The sequence below is a fragment of the Rhipicephalus microplus genome, chromosome X, assembly GCF_043290135.1.
Source record: "Rhipicephalus microplus isolate Deutch F79 chromosome X, USDA_Rmic, whole genome shotgun sequence".
Classification (NCBI taxonomy): domain Eukaryota; kingdom Metazoa; phylum Arthropoda; class Arachnida; order Ixodida; family Ixodidae; genus Rhipicephalus; species Rhipicephalus microplus.
Window position 1 is genome coordinate 223,459,541 of NC_134710.1, and position 16,229 is coordinate 223,475,769.

At 45.7% G+C, this 16,229-nt stretch overlaps 1 protein-coding gene across 1 annotated transcript in view; it reads left to right on the forward strand.

The window, feature by feature from the left end:
• Positions 1-12,497, forward strand: part of LOC119183247 (lysosomal aspartic protease) — a 95,477-nt gene extending 82,980 nt beyond the window's left edge. Inside the window, exons 4-7 of the mRNA XM_075878696.1 lie at positions 7,445-7,886; positions 9,591-9,732; positions 11,553-11,651; positions 12,269-12,497. Coding sequence (XP_075734811.1) covers positions 7,445-7,886; positions 9,591-9,732; positions 11,553-11,651; positions 12,269-12,418 — 833 coding nt within the window. The 3' untranslated portion in view covers positions 12,419-12,497. The remainder of the gene's footprint in view (positions 1-7,444; positions 7,887-9,590; positions 9,733-11,552; positions 11,652-12,268) is intronic.
• Positions 12,498-16,229: the final 3,732 nt, after the last annotated feature.

The following is a 16,229-nucleotide window of genomic DNA, read 5'->3' on the forward strand; positions in this document are numbered from 1 at the left end:
TTTCTTGCTTTTAGTTCTGTTTGACTGTCCCACTGATTATAGGACGTCCTGAAGACACATACACCACGAAATTGCACACCGAGTATAATTAATTGATAAGTGATAATTAAGACAAATGAACTAGTTATTCGCTGATCACAACAATCCTGTTTGCTATTCTGTACTGAGTCTGGAGAAAGGAAACTATAAAAATATGACTGAGCTAGATGGAGGAACACTGTGAGGAAGAAATTGCAAGATCTCACATGCCAAATATAAAAAAAATGCACAGCTGCTCATAACACAGGCAACAGTCTTCAGTACTGCAAACAGTCACTCACTCATAGCTTAAGATTTATTCATAGATATTGCCTTTCAGTTGTGAGGACCAGTACTGACACCAGCTGTCAATTGATCCTCCTCATGTTCTGGAGATTACAGCAACTTTTGACACATTTCCCGGTTTGTAACGTGTATGTCCATTGATTTCTCGAAAGACAGCCAGCTGGCCTTAGCCACCCCACTAAACGGAAAATTAATAAAGGACAGCGAGTGTGAAATAAAACTCTCTACTGTACAGGAACCAGCTTGCCATATCTGGGCAGAGCACTTTCTTCTTTTCACAGACTTAAAAAAGAAAACCAGGAAGGAGGAGGCGAAGAGGGGTCTGTGGTTCTGTATTTGATCAAAACAACACGAAGCCGTAAGCGTGCGTGTTTCTTGTTTATAAACAATTTAGCCTACGTGTTAGGTGTTCTATGCATCAGCCCGTATGAACTCACGGAAACGTTTTTTTTTTTTTTTTGCACGTCGTACTGCGTAAGCTAGCAGATGTTTTGGCTACAGTAGGGCAATTTATATATATATCATCAAAACAATCAACAAAAAAACGTTCCACAACAAAATTGTAACTTGCGACGACCCACGGCGACAAGGTGCCCGACGCCCTTGCGCTCCACCACACTTCACCAACCGCTCGCTGCAATGTTGTAGGTAATTCGTGTGGTCGTTGCGATACTGGATGCGAGCGTCGGTGCGTGTATCAGATTACGGCAAATGCGTGTGTTGTATGATTCAATTACTGTAACGCAACTGATCACTCTAGTTCCCACACATCAAGCACTTGTGTGCCGTTAACTGGTACAGCGCTGTGAACACGAAAAAACCAAATCAGCCGTGGCGATAGCATAGCAGGACACACGATACGATACACTTTGCATCCGTTGTCCACGAAATCGGAAGTGCTTAGCGTGGCATCGCCGGCGTGATGCAACGAAACGAACGCTGCCGGGTCACGTCGAAGTGGGTCTAGTACGACAGTGGCATCCGCGGTTGCTTCATCGCACAGATCTGCACGATTTTCATCTGCAAAAGCACCGCATCGGACGTCTGACAGGGGACAAACTCGATAAATGTTTATCAGTAAAATAGTCTACCTCGCGCAACTTCAATCAACAATCATGCATATCAACTAGGTGTGCGCGATTTACCGTATTTACTCGATTCTACCGCGCCCTCGATTGTAACGCGCACCCGATTTCCACCGCGAAAAAAAAAAAAAAAAACGTAAGACATCGATTGCAACGCGCACCCATTTTTTCTCGCTGGCCCGCATGATCACACCACTCGAAAAAACGACTCCTTTCGGGAGCGTCTTCCATTTAAATATGAGGTACGGGCGAAGCTTGTGCCCATCTGACGTGTAACAGAGCATTGCCGTCACTGTAGTTTTACCGTGGACCGATGTCAGCACGCGAACTTGCTTCGCCCCCTTTTTCTCGACGGTTGTGGTGCCAGGCATGTCGAAGTAAAGAGGCGTCTGATCGGCATTCCCGATTTGCCCAAGCAGGTAGTCGTTGTTGCGCCGCAAGTTTAGGACGAACCTCTGAAAACTGTGAAGCTTTTCATCGTACTCCTCCGCAAAACTTTTCGCATATGCATGTTCCCCTTCGGAGGGAAAAGCCTTTCCTCTTCATAAAGTTAGTTAGCCAGCACCTGCTCGCTTAAAACTGGCTCCGCATTAGACATTTTTCTATGACTAATTGCATAGCCCGCACTTGGAGCAGTTCTGCCGTCACGGGCCGCTGTGCTGTTCGCTGCTAAAGCACATACTCGCTGAGCAGCTCTTTAATTTGCGGAAACCGACCCTGCTGTGGTCCACTGAAGTCTTTGCGTAAAGCTTTGCTGTCGAAAATCTTCTGCTTTTGTTTCCGCCGGTCCCGCACGCACGTTTCGGGAACTCCGCACGCACGTTTCGGGAACTCCGAACGACCGCGATGCGGCCCGATTTCCGTCCGTTTCTGCACACGCGATGACTTTTCTTTTAAAAGCGGCATCGTGGTGCACTCGAGTTTTTGGAGTCGGCCATTCCACGCCGTCGATGCTAATGCACTACTAGATGACGAACTCCTCAGCACACGTACGAAGTGCCGCACATGAGAAACACATAGGCAGAAATGGACGACGCGCCATGCCTATGGTGGCTAGAATTGGGAGGTGACGCCAACGGGAGCTCGGAGCCGCTCCTTCGTTTCGAGCAGCGCGGCGGTGGCGCTGTCGGCGGAATGGTGATGCTAGTTACGCGCGCGCGCCTTGAGCGCGCGGACCTTTCAAAGATGCTGTTGCTGAAGCATGATTCAGATAAATTGGCGATTCAGATAACTCACTGTGACGATGGCTGATAGAACGCCATTTCAAGCATTAAAAGAAATTGGCTGCCGCTGCAAGACTTCTGTGACGTTGAATCTGCGCAAATTAAAGCTTTCGTTCGCATATCCCTGCAGTGTTTTGGAGTGCAAGGCGACGGCGTTTTTTTAAAAAAAAATATTACCAAAATTCTGGGCGAGGAAAATAAAACAAATATTTATTGCACATCATATTATTAGGAAGATCTATTGCACATCATGGAATACAGGGTAAAATAAAATAAAATGAAAAAATACGCACATTTACATACGCTCGGGAGTAGTTAAAAACATTGAAACATTGCACACAGACAGCGCATCGCTTGGCACTAAGTAATAAGAGGCATACAATCACTTTCCACTCGGCAAAAAAAAATCAATAGAGCTTAAAGTTACAATATCAAACTCAGAGCACGCGTCTAAGCTTCAGCAATTTCATTCTTTCCTGCTTAGCGTTTCGTTTGCTGTTCTGGGCTTTCACATGAAAGTGGAGCCTAGTAAGAACATAAAACTTGATAATTTTGTTTGTGAGGGACATACTGTGGTCAGGGCAGCCAACAAGTGTAAGCTTTCTTAACTGCAAGAAGGAAACCAAGTCCATGATGCTGTCAGGTTTGACTTCTGTAACACTGAAGCAGTGGGTAAAAGTGTTCTCGAGAGTGGTCACGAGTTCATTGAGCTTGACTGATGGGTACAGCAGGCCTCCTCGGTCAACAGCAGCCGTGAGGGATGCTGCAGCTGGAGATGGATCGTTCTCGCCTTGTAGGAGCTGCTGGCTGCACTCTGCACATTTGGTGCTTGCAACGCTTTTTCTTGCCACATATCCAGCCATGTAGAATATGAGTCTGGCATCGCTGCTTTGCACGACCATGTCTGCATGCTCGGTGCCGTGGCCGTATTCATTGAGCACTTCATGTGCTTCGGCAAGGTTTCCTACGTCAAGAAGCTCGTCTAATTTCCTCCGAGGAGTGAGGTCCTTTCCGTTGTCAGCTCCCAGCAGACTTCTCAGCAGTCCTGAGGACACATTGCTTCCTTTCGGTGGTTTTGGAAGCTCAAAGTGTTGACCGAGATTAGGAACTGGGAGGCAGTCGGATGATCATTGCATCCAGACATTTGTCGGACGATTCCAAACAGCCTCTCCAGGGGGTCCAGACTCAAGCGGCTTGTCATCATATAGCTGAAGTTCAACTTCATCGTCAGGTAGCGGAGAAGGTGTAGCGTGCTTGATAAGGTAACACGAAGCCCCTCGGCTGTACTGCGGCTTAGGAAACCTCCGGAGCCAGCAGCTGTTTCCCAATCGTCCAGGTAAGTCAAGAAGTTTTGAATGCACTTCTCGTGCATCCCTCCAGGCTTAAGTGCACCCGAACTGCACCTTGAAGTCATGGCCTCAATGAGCCTTCTCATTCTTTCCACAAAGCTGACTGTCGCCGCTGTGCTCCCATGCTTTTCTTCGATGGTTGCATTGTACAAGAAAAGGCCTCTGAGGACTTCATCACTGTAAAGCCGCACTGCATAATTTACCCTCATTTTCTCAAAGCTATTGGGATGCACAACCGATTTGCTAATATGAGGCATGGCTTTGAGAGTCGTGTCATGCTGTTCATCAAGCTTCCGGGCACAGTCAATAGGGTCAACACTGGCATGGCCTTCTGGCAGTTTCACGCCCGTTCGAACAAAGGTGTTCCTCACACATTTAAGAAGGTGTGGGAAGTCCGAGATGAAGTGCAGAAAACGTTCTGGGTCTGTAGGGTGCTGCCTTCTACATACTGTGTTTTCTTTCCTGCCGTGTATGCCGAATGAGTGCCACATGCTTCTGTTCCACGCAGCTCCATCAGTGGTGATAAAGTCTACGTGCAGACCGGCGTTTTCGCTCATGACTACTGCTTCGAGGATTATTTTGCCTAACGTCTCGGACTTCACATTGCTGCGTGATGCGAACACACCAATAATCTGGTGCCACGTGCCTGTAAAAGGCACGAACAATACTACAAGGCCATGGTCACATGCTACGGAGCGCTCACTCTCTGGTGTGAACTTCCCAAGGTCCACAAAACCTTCGATGGTGCCATCGGTTCCCAAGCTCAAGTGTTCAGATAGCTTAATCCCATCAATTAACAGCCCACCATGGCGCTGGAACAAGTCCATAGATTTTGTTTTTTCCGCCACAGCAGCAAACACTTTTTCGCTCAGGCCGAATCCACTCCTGTAACGCTTGAGATATCGACGTAGTGATGTTCGAGAAGGCAACGCCATGATGTTGTTTTTGCGTATATGCTCATAGAGGCGTGGGCTTTTCATGGACATAATAAGGCACTCTAGAGCCCATTCACTTTCATACTTCATCCCTTTCGTGGATTTTCTTTTAGCCGCAGCAAAGCACGCCTTGACTTGTTGCTGCTGCTTAATAGGTAGGGCCTTCACCGCTTCTTCAAATGCTGTAGAATCATTCCGTGCATTCTTTTCTTTCATTTGTTTGATGAGTGATTTAGCCTGCAGGACACTCAGGCGACTCCTTTTCGCTTGCGCTGTTCGCAGCTTAAGCCTGTATGAAAGCTTTTGGGACTGGGCCACATTTTTGCCTTTTCTTCGCCTGTAGGACTCACGATTCAGGAGTAGTCTTCTGAGGTGCTTGCATTGTGGGCAGGCTTTTTCTGGCGTTGGAGCAACCCCACGGCAAGATGGGCTGAAGGTTCTGCCATCAAAAGTCTTCTCCTTGTACTTTAAATTCACTCCAAATTCACCAGTTTTACCAAACCCTCTGCATGGTATCATGGAGTCGACGTCGCGAAGCAACTCTTCTGCCATTTCGATGTCGGTAATGTCAAGGGTCTTTATTTTCGTGGCTTGCACAAAAGCTGTCGCTTGAAGTTTGTTTTCATCTGATGTCATTAGCACATACTTGTCAATAGTCAACTTGTCACCATCTAGTGCGCAAACTGTAAACACCGTGGCGTTGTCGGCTCCAGCAATTAGATGTCGAGCCCAGTAAGCGCTGGGAAGACCACACTTGCGGACGTCGGGAATTGCGGGCACATTCGGAACAGGTATTTGGTTACTGTCGCTTTCTGTGCTGTACGAGCCAGCTGTCTCCTCGCAAGCAGACGTGCTTGGTTCCTGACGCCGAATTTTCGATGGTAGGCCGCAAGTGGATGTTCTTGACGTCCTTTTCTTCGGCACTTTCTTTGAAAGATACGCAGGAACATTTGGGAATATGGTTGGCACCGCGTCAGATTTCAGCACCGGTTTCCCTCGGGGAATCTGAATAGTTTCGCCGTTTATCACATGCGTGTAAAAACGCTCAATAAACTGCTCGTCGAAATGAAGCTCACATAGCGCCGACTTCACGTCCAACGACTTGTCGGCACGGGGTACGGCTCGTTGCCAGGCTTCGAAGAGGGCAGGGTCTTTGGGAACAGAGAAAAGAGAAGCACGCTGACCTTGCTCCCTCGATGACACATAGCCGCTCGTGCAGCCAGGAGCAAAGCAGTGGCGTTGCCTCGCTTTCGTAGTGCTGGAGTTCATCCTAAGGTCGGCACTCACACTGTCATGTCAGCAACTAAATACATTTTGCCATAAGCGAGACATCAACGCGGAAAACTGCACACACCCAGACACGCTTCCAGAGGCGAACCAGCGAACCCAGCGGCGAGTCGACGAGAGAGCGCGGAGCGCGCGCTTCGCCCGCATCACTATGCCGACAGGAGCGCCGTGGTGGCCGTCGCGGCGGCGCTTGAAAACGAGGATCGCGCGCGCTCGGCGAATATGCGGGCGCTGGCGTCACCTCCCAATTCTAGCCACCATACCATGCCGACGCACGTAGAGGGCGGCCATTTTAGATTTGCCGATGGCAATAGATTGGCCGTAATTTTTTTGTTCGTACTCGATTCTAACGCACATGCGATTTATGAACTCGCTTAACCGGAAAAAAGGTGCGCGTTAGATTCGAGTAATTACAGTAATGACAAAAAGTATATCACTCATGCACCCGGCATATTACTTTCTCGAAATTGAAAAATCAAACTTGAGTGGGACCAGAACAGCGCCAAAAGCAGCAGACGCAGAGATCAGCTCGTAACGCCGGTAATAACGTTCGAACGACGCGCCTATAATGCCAGCCTAATTGCATGGCTCCGCCCATATTGGCTATTAGTTGTACAACTCGGTCCAATGTGGCCGTTCTAATACGCTGGCACGGCCAATAATGACGGGAAGTTTTTAATGCTGGTCCAACATCCCCGTTCTATTCGGCTGGCACAGCCATTATTGGCGGAACATTGTCAATGCTGGCCCGACATCGCCGTTCTATTAGGCTGGCTCAGCCATTGTTGGCGGTACATTGTCGATTCTGGGCCCGTGTGCTCAGATTTGGGTGCACGTTAAAGAACCCCAGGTGGTCTAAATTTCCGGAGCCCTCCACTACGGCGTCTCTCATAATCATAGAGTGGTTTTGGGACGTTAAACCCCACATATCAATCAATCAATCAATCAATTATCAAAGCCATTCTTGGGCCATAAACTGCCGATCTATCCCCAACATTGGGCCAACGTTCTGTGCTGCCTGGCTCTATTTCCTGTTTCCAGGAGGCAGGGTGCCTTGATGCTAAGCGAAAGGCAATGTAAAAAGGGAAAGTGGCACGTAGGTGTAAATGAGGCAGGCCCACCTGGTAGATAGACCCGTATGAGTGGTAGAATCCCTGAGTGAATAAACGAATCAATAAGTCAATCCATTGACTGCTTATGTAGGTGCGTGTAAAATGTTTTTTTTTCTCCAATTCATGCAGCCGGTAGAAGCAAGTACGACAAAGATGCATCATCGACGTATAAGAAAAATGGGCGGCGCTTCAAGATGACTTACGAATCTGGAATGGTGCGGGGAACGTTGAGCAGAGACGACCTGGGCGTGGGAGGAGTCTCCATCAGGGGACAACTGTTCGGTGAAATTACACACACTACTGGAGACGTCTTTAAAGTGGTCACCTTCGACGGAATTTTCGGCCTCGGCTACCCGGACATCTCCGAAAAGGACGTCGTTCCGCCGTTCGACAACATGCTCAAGCAGGAGCTCGTCACAGAGCCCCTATTCTCTATGTTCCTCAGCAGCACGCCCAGCCAACAGGACGGAGGTGAAATCCTTTTTGGTGGCGTGAACAGTGAGCGATACACTGGAGACATCACCTACACGGGCGTTACTAAGAAGGGCTACTGGCAGTTCAGCATGGACGGGTATGTGGTGGCAATTCAGACGCAACATTTCAATCATCGGAGTTCATTGTTTTCTTCGCGATTCTCCAACGGGTGCCGAAAGGGAAATTCTAATTCAAGATATATAGGCTTCCAGAACTTTTTGCACCTACACGGCGGTTCAGTGGCTACTTTATTCTACTCTCTATATCCGTCTTTAGCGTAATCGTGCGAGATTATTCGTGCAGCCATTCGCTATTGAGCAATAACCGGCGTCCCGTTGTTGAAAACGCGATACGTGCTTCCGCATTGCACAGATCGTCCCGAACAAACTGCATGCAGTGCATCGCTTAGCGCTCACACCCTGCAGAGACGATTGTTTTTACCGTACAGACGCATGAATAGCTGGTGCACGAAGTGTACGTACAGTGAGTATTAATTGGGCTGTTAGGTCATGGCCGTATCAGGCCTGATGGTGTGCGGGTGTGGTAAGTATTTGGTTTGGCCTTTGTGGTGACGCTTCTTTAGTTACTACAAACGATAGGCGGCGCCTTTGGGTAGTCGTCACGCATGCTGCTGACCAACGATGTTTTTTTTTGTGATAGAATTCTTTGCAGGGAGGGGTAATCGTACGTTTGTCGGTGAGTGCCGTAACAGCTCTGTGCATCGTATAGTTATCGGTTGACTGGTCTGCAATCGAAAATGCGGGATATATACCATGTGTTATAGGAATGTGAAGCCATCGGCTCCATCTTCAGCAAGGACAGGTGGCTAGCGCTCTTTCGCAGTTCTGAACTCAACGTTCAAGCCCTGGCCGTCTAGAACCGTGGCCGTACAGAGCAACGTTGGTCGAGAGTTCAAACCCTGGCCGTCTAGAGAATTTGCTCGAACGGGCTGAATTGGCGGCCGGTTCGAGTTCTGTAGACCCGAATAAAGTTCTCATCATCATCATTATCACCGTATTTTGCTCTACAGCGTGTTGTATACGCCACACAGTGAGTTCAGCGCAGTAACATCAGGCAAGAAAGGGTGACCGCACGGCGGTGCATTCTATTCTGCTTGCTCGACGGTGCTCTCTTGTTGCCCAGAAGCAGTATTTCCATGCAAAGGACACTTGCGAACGATCAATGTCCTCTTGGCCGCTGCTTGCCTATCTTCCATTTCTGATAGAGGGACCTGGCGTGTGTATGCAATGCGCGAAAGTTTTGTTAAATTGAAATGACGGCACAGATTGATTTTGCAAATACCCCACCCCCCAAAAAAACAGGAAACAGATTGATGGCTTTCAGTGAAGCTAGGATTATAAAATGAAGATAAGTGGTTACATGAGGTATTTTCTAAACCAAGTTTTGTTATATCGAGGTTTACTGCAAAATATTGTGTAGAAAATGTCGCACATATAAAGCTAAATCACTATAGTACTTTCTGCAGGCACGCTGAGTAAATAAGGGTGACCGTCCGCCACGGTGGATCAGTGGCTAAGATGCTCGGCTGCAGACCCGAAGATTGCGGGTTCAATCCCGGCAGCAGCGGTCGCATTTCAGTAAAGGACAAATAGTAGAGACTCGTGTAGTGTGCGATGTCAAAACACGTTAAACACCATATGGTCGAAATTTCCGGAGCCCTCCACAACGGCGCCTCTCAATTATATCGTGGTTTCGGGACGTGAAACAGCGCAATAATTAAATAAATAAGTAAGGGTGACAAACTTTCGGTTCATCACTGACACATTCATGTATACGCCAGTCTGCAGGTAGGAAGCAAGTCGATAGTGACCAGCCCCACCGAAGCTCTGGTTGACAGTGGCACTACGGTTATGGCAGGACCGAAAGAAGAAATTGAACGCATCAACAAGTATCTCAGAGCTACTCCGGGTCCTCGAGGAACTGTGAGTGTGCCTGCCTTTTTGTACACTGTGCTTGTAATAAGGAATGTACGAAGGGGGTAACAGAAGAGGGGCACCAAGATATAATATGATGGAGGTGCCCTTCTTTTCATTCTTTTAGCAGTGTAAGCAAATTTACATGTTCCCCAACACAATCCTGCATGAAACCGGTTTATATGTGTCATAGTCACTAAAAAAGGTTTTCCAGTCACTCTTAGGCAGGTAGCAAAATGAGACATTTATAGTACATACATGTTTTACTATTCCTTAACGTGATTAGATGTCGCGTTTTTTCTAAGTGCGTAGCACTTCAGGGGCCTGGCTGGTCCTCCTCCTACCATTTCATGCCGCATGGTCAGGCCGCGGTCAATACCGGCCTAAAACAAGACTAACAGTAATCAGAACAAGTGCAATATAAACTAACGAGGCATAAAATATTAAATACTGAAATAACCAAGAAATAGGCACATTGTGAAAAATACTTCTGAAACATTCGGCTGATATCTGCGCCGCCCAAGAGAGGGCGCCACTGCCTCAGCAAGCAAGCGATTTCTAAGAGAGTAGCTGAGTTTCCCATGTTACATACTTACCTAGTTATCACGGGAGTGTTGCATGAATTAGGCGCAGGATTTAGAACTGGACGCCAAACCTACACAAGAACGACATTAGAGCCGGTTTCAGTGAGGATTTTGTTTTGCTATTTTTTACTTGGAACATGTGCCGTACAGAATGGTGTAAAAGGTAAAATAATTCTTCCTATGCCTCACTTCAGGCGAATTTCAACTTCGTTGAAGATTTACCTTTTAGTAGGTTATATATCAAAGCGCTCCGGACTGAAGGCTGCCATCATTTGGGAAAATATTGGGGCTATATTGAAGAACAGAACTGAAAAAACGTGCATACTACACCTCAAAGAAGTTTTTGTGATATTTGAATATTGCAGATAATCACTAGAACAGTTTAGGGTGCGAAAAAACATGTGGTGTAATGTTGTGTTGTAGAGTGTTAAAGTGAGTGCAAACAATCTGCAATGTGCGTGGCTGCTATATTGCTTTTTTTTTTTGCTGTCAAGAGACGACAAGCTTTTCTTAACATATCTTAACTGAGCGTGAGGGTACGAACCTTTTTTCTTGTTTACATTTAATTTTTTATGGGTAAGTTTGAGCCAGTGAATATTTGCACTGTTCTGTGCCTGTCCTCTTCATCTGTGCATTTGAACGAAACTGAGCTTCATTGGTTGTGCTCACTTATCTTTAATGTTCCACGGTTCTATAGAAAAACATGGGAAAGAGTTTCGCTTCACATTTAGACCTATTTTATGTACCGACATACTGAGGACATCCTAGCACGCGGGATCCGACCAGCCCAATAGAGTTACTTTATATGCTACCTTTAGAAGCACATACAGTAGTAACTCTACAGCCCGAACTTCGCCACCGCCCTCTATGACCAAGTGACAACTTACACTGAAGCTGCAAAGCTGCTTCTGAGGACAGCGCGTCGAGGAGGAGCCTCTCGCGTCCTTGGAAGGCTGCGTATCTGCTTGCCGAAAACAGGTCCCTGTTCGTCTACAAACAGCGTCTGTTGCTCGCGACGTCACCTAATCGAACAGGTGACATCACGACAGCCGTTGGGGTTAGCGGAAAGGCACCGAGAAGAGTATGCGAGGTTTAGGGGCTATTGAAAAAGTGTCACTATTCAGAGCATTATATTGTGAAAGTTCGTGTGGGCAACATATCCTAGTTAATACTGGAAGCATTAGCTCGAACTGTCATCAGCATAATAATGTGAAAGATAAATCAGCAGTGATCTTTTTTTTTCAGTACCGTGTAAAGTGCAAGAATATTCCTAATATGCCCAATGCTGTCTTCACCATTGCTGGCCGGCAGTTTGAATTCGAAGCCAAGGACTATATTCGACAGGTAAGTTACCTGTTGTTCTGTAAGGGTAATTAGGAAACAAAACATGAGGAATGTCGAAACTGACCCCGATCAGCAATACCCAGGAAAAATGTCCCCTAACGATGTCATTTATAAGACTGTCTTTCCTATATCTGATGTGAGGGTCATATTAGAAGGGGATTGCACACATACTTTGAGAAAGATACTGATACTAATGGCCAGAATGACAAATCCTGAACTAGAGTTTTTGTTTTAAGGCGATGTTTCGAAAGAAAGAGAACACATTGGGTGCAACAGGGAAAAAAATGATTTATGACATCACAGTCTTAGTAGCTCTCCTGAACAAAGCCTTAATAAGCGCAGTAGCTAGGCGAAGTAATACTGCGAATTCCATTCAGAAAAGTCACAAAAGCTTACTCCTTGTGAAGCCGAGGAACGCATGCAGCCCTCTGGCCACAAGCTTCAGACCCCTAGCCTATATACTATATATATACGACACTTTTTAGACGTGCAATGGTGTTCTGTCACAGTGATGCAACAGGTAGGTGCATCGTACGTCTCGCTCACATCGAGGACTTGACTTTTATTGCGAAAACAAATTATCAGGATACGTTTTAAGTTAAAACTTTTCTTCCTAGGTCCAGTCTCCTGACAAGGTACGCTGTTACAGTGGCTTTGAAGAGTACGCCGGAGGAACCGTCTGGGTTCTGGGACAAGTCTTCATGCGTCGTATTTACACGATTTTTGACCGGGGCAACGACCGCATTGGTTTTGCACAGGTTGCCTGAGAACAGTCTGCACTGATTGGAGCAAAGACAAAAAGTAATAAAAAGTTAAAGAACAATAAAGTAATAATAAAATAATAAAGAGAGAGCTTTAGATGATAATGCATAGGTTGCACAGCTATAGTTTACTGTGCATCAACTGCTAACAAAAACACTGTACAGCTGTAACATAAACTGCATGGAGAATCCCCAAGTTTTCTCTGCAAGGAACCTGAACAAAAGACAGCAGTTAGCTGCATTTTTCATGTAGTTTACCCGTGTAGTCCACGACAGGTGTATTTCGTTTATGACTTCCAAAAACTTGTGACTTCTGCTGAATGACACAAATAGCCCATTAAGTGATACTCCGTAAGCGAATGTTGGCTTTCTGGTGAATACCACGACTGTGCACTCTTTTCATGTACGAAAACTACCTACTCAGCACTCTTAGGCATTAAAACGTATACGTGTTCTGCATTAGCCCTTATTAAGAAACCCTATACAAATACAAGAAAGTACTTGAATTTGTACCTATTAATTGAAAAGTTAGGAAAACTTTGTACAATGCACACATTTCTCTTCGCCTTTGTGGCAGTGACAACACAAGGAGTAAGGCAACGCATGATGTTCATTGAGGGAGATAATAGTGATGAGATGCGTTTGTACACATAAGCATGACACATGTATATACATACACACATATTGATTCCATATCTCTTGCATTATTGTGTCACAGCTCTTCCTGGAGCACTGGCTCAGCATACAGTCTAAAAAATAGAATATACGTGGAGTACTTCTCCTGTGCAACAATAATCGTCATCTGACTTGCTCGCGTTTTCTTTCTTGAAAACCTGGCACTGGCCACTTATTGTCGCGAATGCTATGTCACACTGGTAATCCACGCGCCGTTCGCAACCGTGAACTACTGGAACCATGGTGATAACGCGAGGAAAGTACTCAAAGTAGATGACAACTATTATTGTGTGGCAGAAACACTCCCCAAATATTCAATTCTCTTAGTGTGTAAAGACAGGCCCTCGATCAGTGTCACATACCTGCTCAGCCAAAAATCATAATTGTGCAAATATGGCTCTACGTATGCCCAAGAGGTTATAGGAAATACTGAGTTGTCAGTCAACTTTATGCATTTACAAATACGTATGCTTGAGCACTATACTTGGAGGTTCATTTTCCTCTACTTTTCTCGCTTTACATTTACATTGCGATTACTTGTATTAATACCTTCTATATTTTCCTTGGAAATGTTGTCTGTTAGTTCTAATTATTATTGTGCCTAACAAAAAAGAAGCCCTTACACATTCATTGCCTTCTTCATATATAAGAGAATATCATAGTGGATAGCTTCTCTTGTCCCATATATTACATCAGTACAGTAGAGCGTGATTTGAAGGTTACCGACAATTACAACAGCGCCACGGCTCAAAATCCCTTTTAGAAAAAAGAGAGGTACAAAGCAAGCTTCCCTCACTTTTTTTTGCTGCTCTTAAAAGGGGTGGGGCCAACAAATTTGTGGCTTGCACATTATTTGCTGCAGGCATTTTTATAGCTCCAGTAAGCATGATACACTCACTAAGATTAATTCATTCTCACTAAATAAAATAACATCGTCTTGTTTATGTGGATAACTTTCGGTTTTGGTTCCTAGGCACTGATTTGGGCAGTGACGTAGATGTAGGTGGCTTGGTCACGTGACCACACAAGTCTGTGATGCACATCGTGCTGAGTGTCGTATGCTCTTGCAGACCCGTACCACACAAGCACCAGCAAAATAAATGCACCCACAGTTGTCATGCCTAGGTGCAGCAGCCGCGAGCTATGTAGCAACCGATATGCTTTGCTCGTACGTACGTTGTGGAGGCAGCGAAGGTCACTCACCGCACTACAGATCTGGTGTGACATCACTACAACTTTCGTTGCCTTTCTTACAGAATTAGATCAGTGCTGGACGCGCTGCTTATGTGGTTATAAAAGGAAAAAGAAGACAAAAGTGAGCCCTGTAACTGTATGCATCTGGTGCGACACCTCAACAGTAACTCACAAGAGATGGGGTAAGGAGGGATTAAAAGGATAGGATTAAAGGTATATATATACAGAGAGATGTGCAGGTACAGCCTGCAACGACAGAAGTAAAGACAAGATAGAAAAGATGAAACACGGTCACAGGAGTCCGAGGATAGAGCACCACTGGCGAGAGCTCTTGTCGGCAACAGGAGATGGCGTCAGGCTAATCCATTCGGCCAGAGCTATGCTGTCGTCGTCGTAGGGGACCGGCGTCACGAGGTAGCGTAGGACCAACCCAGTCAGCCAGAGCTGCACAGTTGTCGGAGATCGCTAGGGCACAACCGGTCTGCACAAAATCCGTCGAGCGAGTCCTGGACGCGCTAAGGATGGGCTTCAATCGGGAGAATAAGTGTTTAGGTACAATATGGAAGTGATTTAAAATATACTCTAAACGTTTGCAGTGTCGCCTCTTCACGTGGACTGCCTCTGCATAGAGAGGCAACCCACAACAGGCTTGTTATGGCCTCGAAAAAGGCACTTTCGCATTCTTTTTTTTTGTTTCGTTACAGCGCATGCTGTATATGACTAGGCGAATGGAAAAACGTTCGCTGCAAGGAACGATAGTAGTCTGCATTGACCGCACCGTCAGTTACGTCGCTCTCTACTTCGCACCCAAGCGCGCACGTTATTGGGAGAACCTTCGGTGACGTTTCAACTTACCACTTCCACATGGGGAAGACACAGATAGCAAGAACGCCCAAACTGCCGACAACATTACAAGAACAGCTCCAACTGCTTAGCCGTGAGAAGATTCATGTTCGCCAGGTCAATGCAGCAGTCTGGGCATTAGAACAGTCCTGGGTAACGAAGCGTAAGCAGCAACTGCACACCGAGGATCCGGCCATCCGGCTGCCCTCCGAAATGTAACCAGCGAAAACCATGAGCCAAGAAAGCAGCGTTGCAGACAGAGATCCCTAGAAAGTGTTTTCTGAATTTTTAAATTATGTTACGTATCCAAAAATTCACTTGTAAAAAGAAATGTAAAATATTCTTAGCGTTTTTTCATAACCCAAGTATGTCTCAAAAGCTAATAGCAGCTTTATGCAAGTGCAATAACCTCTACGAAAAAAAAAGCCAGCCGTTTATTACTAAAATCATTGCCCACTAAAAAAATTACGTAACATAAACCAAAAACTAAAAGCTGCCAAACGGTTTATTTTTCGAACAAAAAATATTGCAAGCAGGTAATAACGCTAAACTAAAATAGGACATTTTAAACTGCTTTCTAAATAGGAATTCTCGACCCCAAGTATTCAGAACTGTAATTGATAACATTGAATATAACTCGCCTACCGACATAGCAGATGCTTTCAGTTCCAACATTTTTAGCATTGATGCACCCTCTCCCACACAAATCACACCACTTAGACATCTCACTCACTCTTTTTTTCCTATTTCTCAACACTTCTGAATAACTACATTGTGTCATGCAAATGCACCACTGCAGGAATTTATGAAGTCCTACCTGCTCATATCAAATTAACTTCACATTTACTTTTCGATGTTTTGTGTTTGATTACAAATTTGATATTCAAGACTGGTGTATCTTCTAATGAGCTTAAATGTGGTAAAGTAATCCCAGTTCTTTAAAAAGGTGGTAGCACAATGATTTATAATTACCAACCCGTTTGCATTCCACTCATTGTTTGGTAAAGTTCTCGAGAAGTTAATTGGAGTACGCCTATCAAATTACTTTGCTAAATGTAATATTCGGTCATCTTATCAGTACGGCATTCGTAATCATTTCTGTACA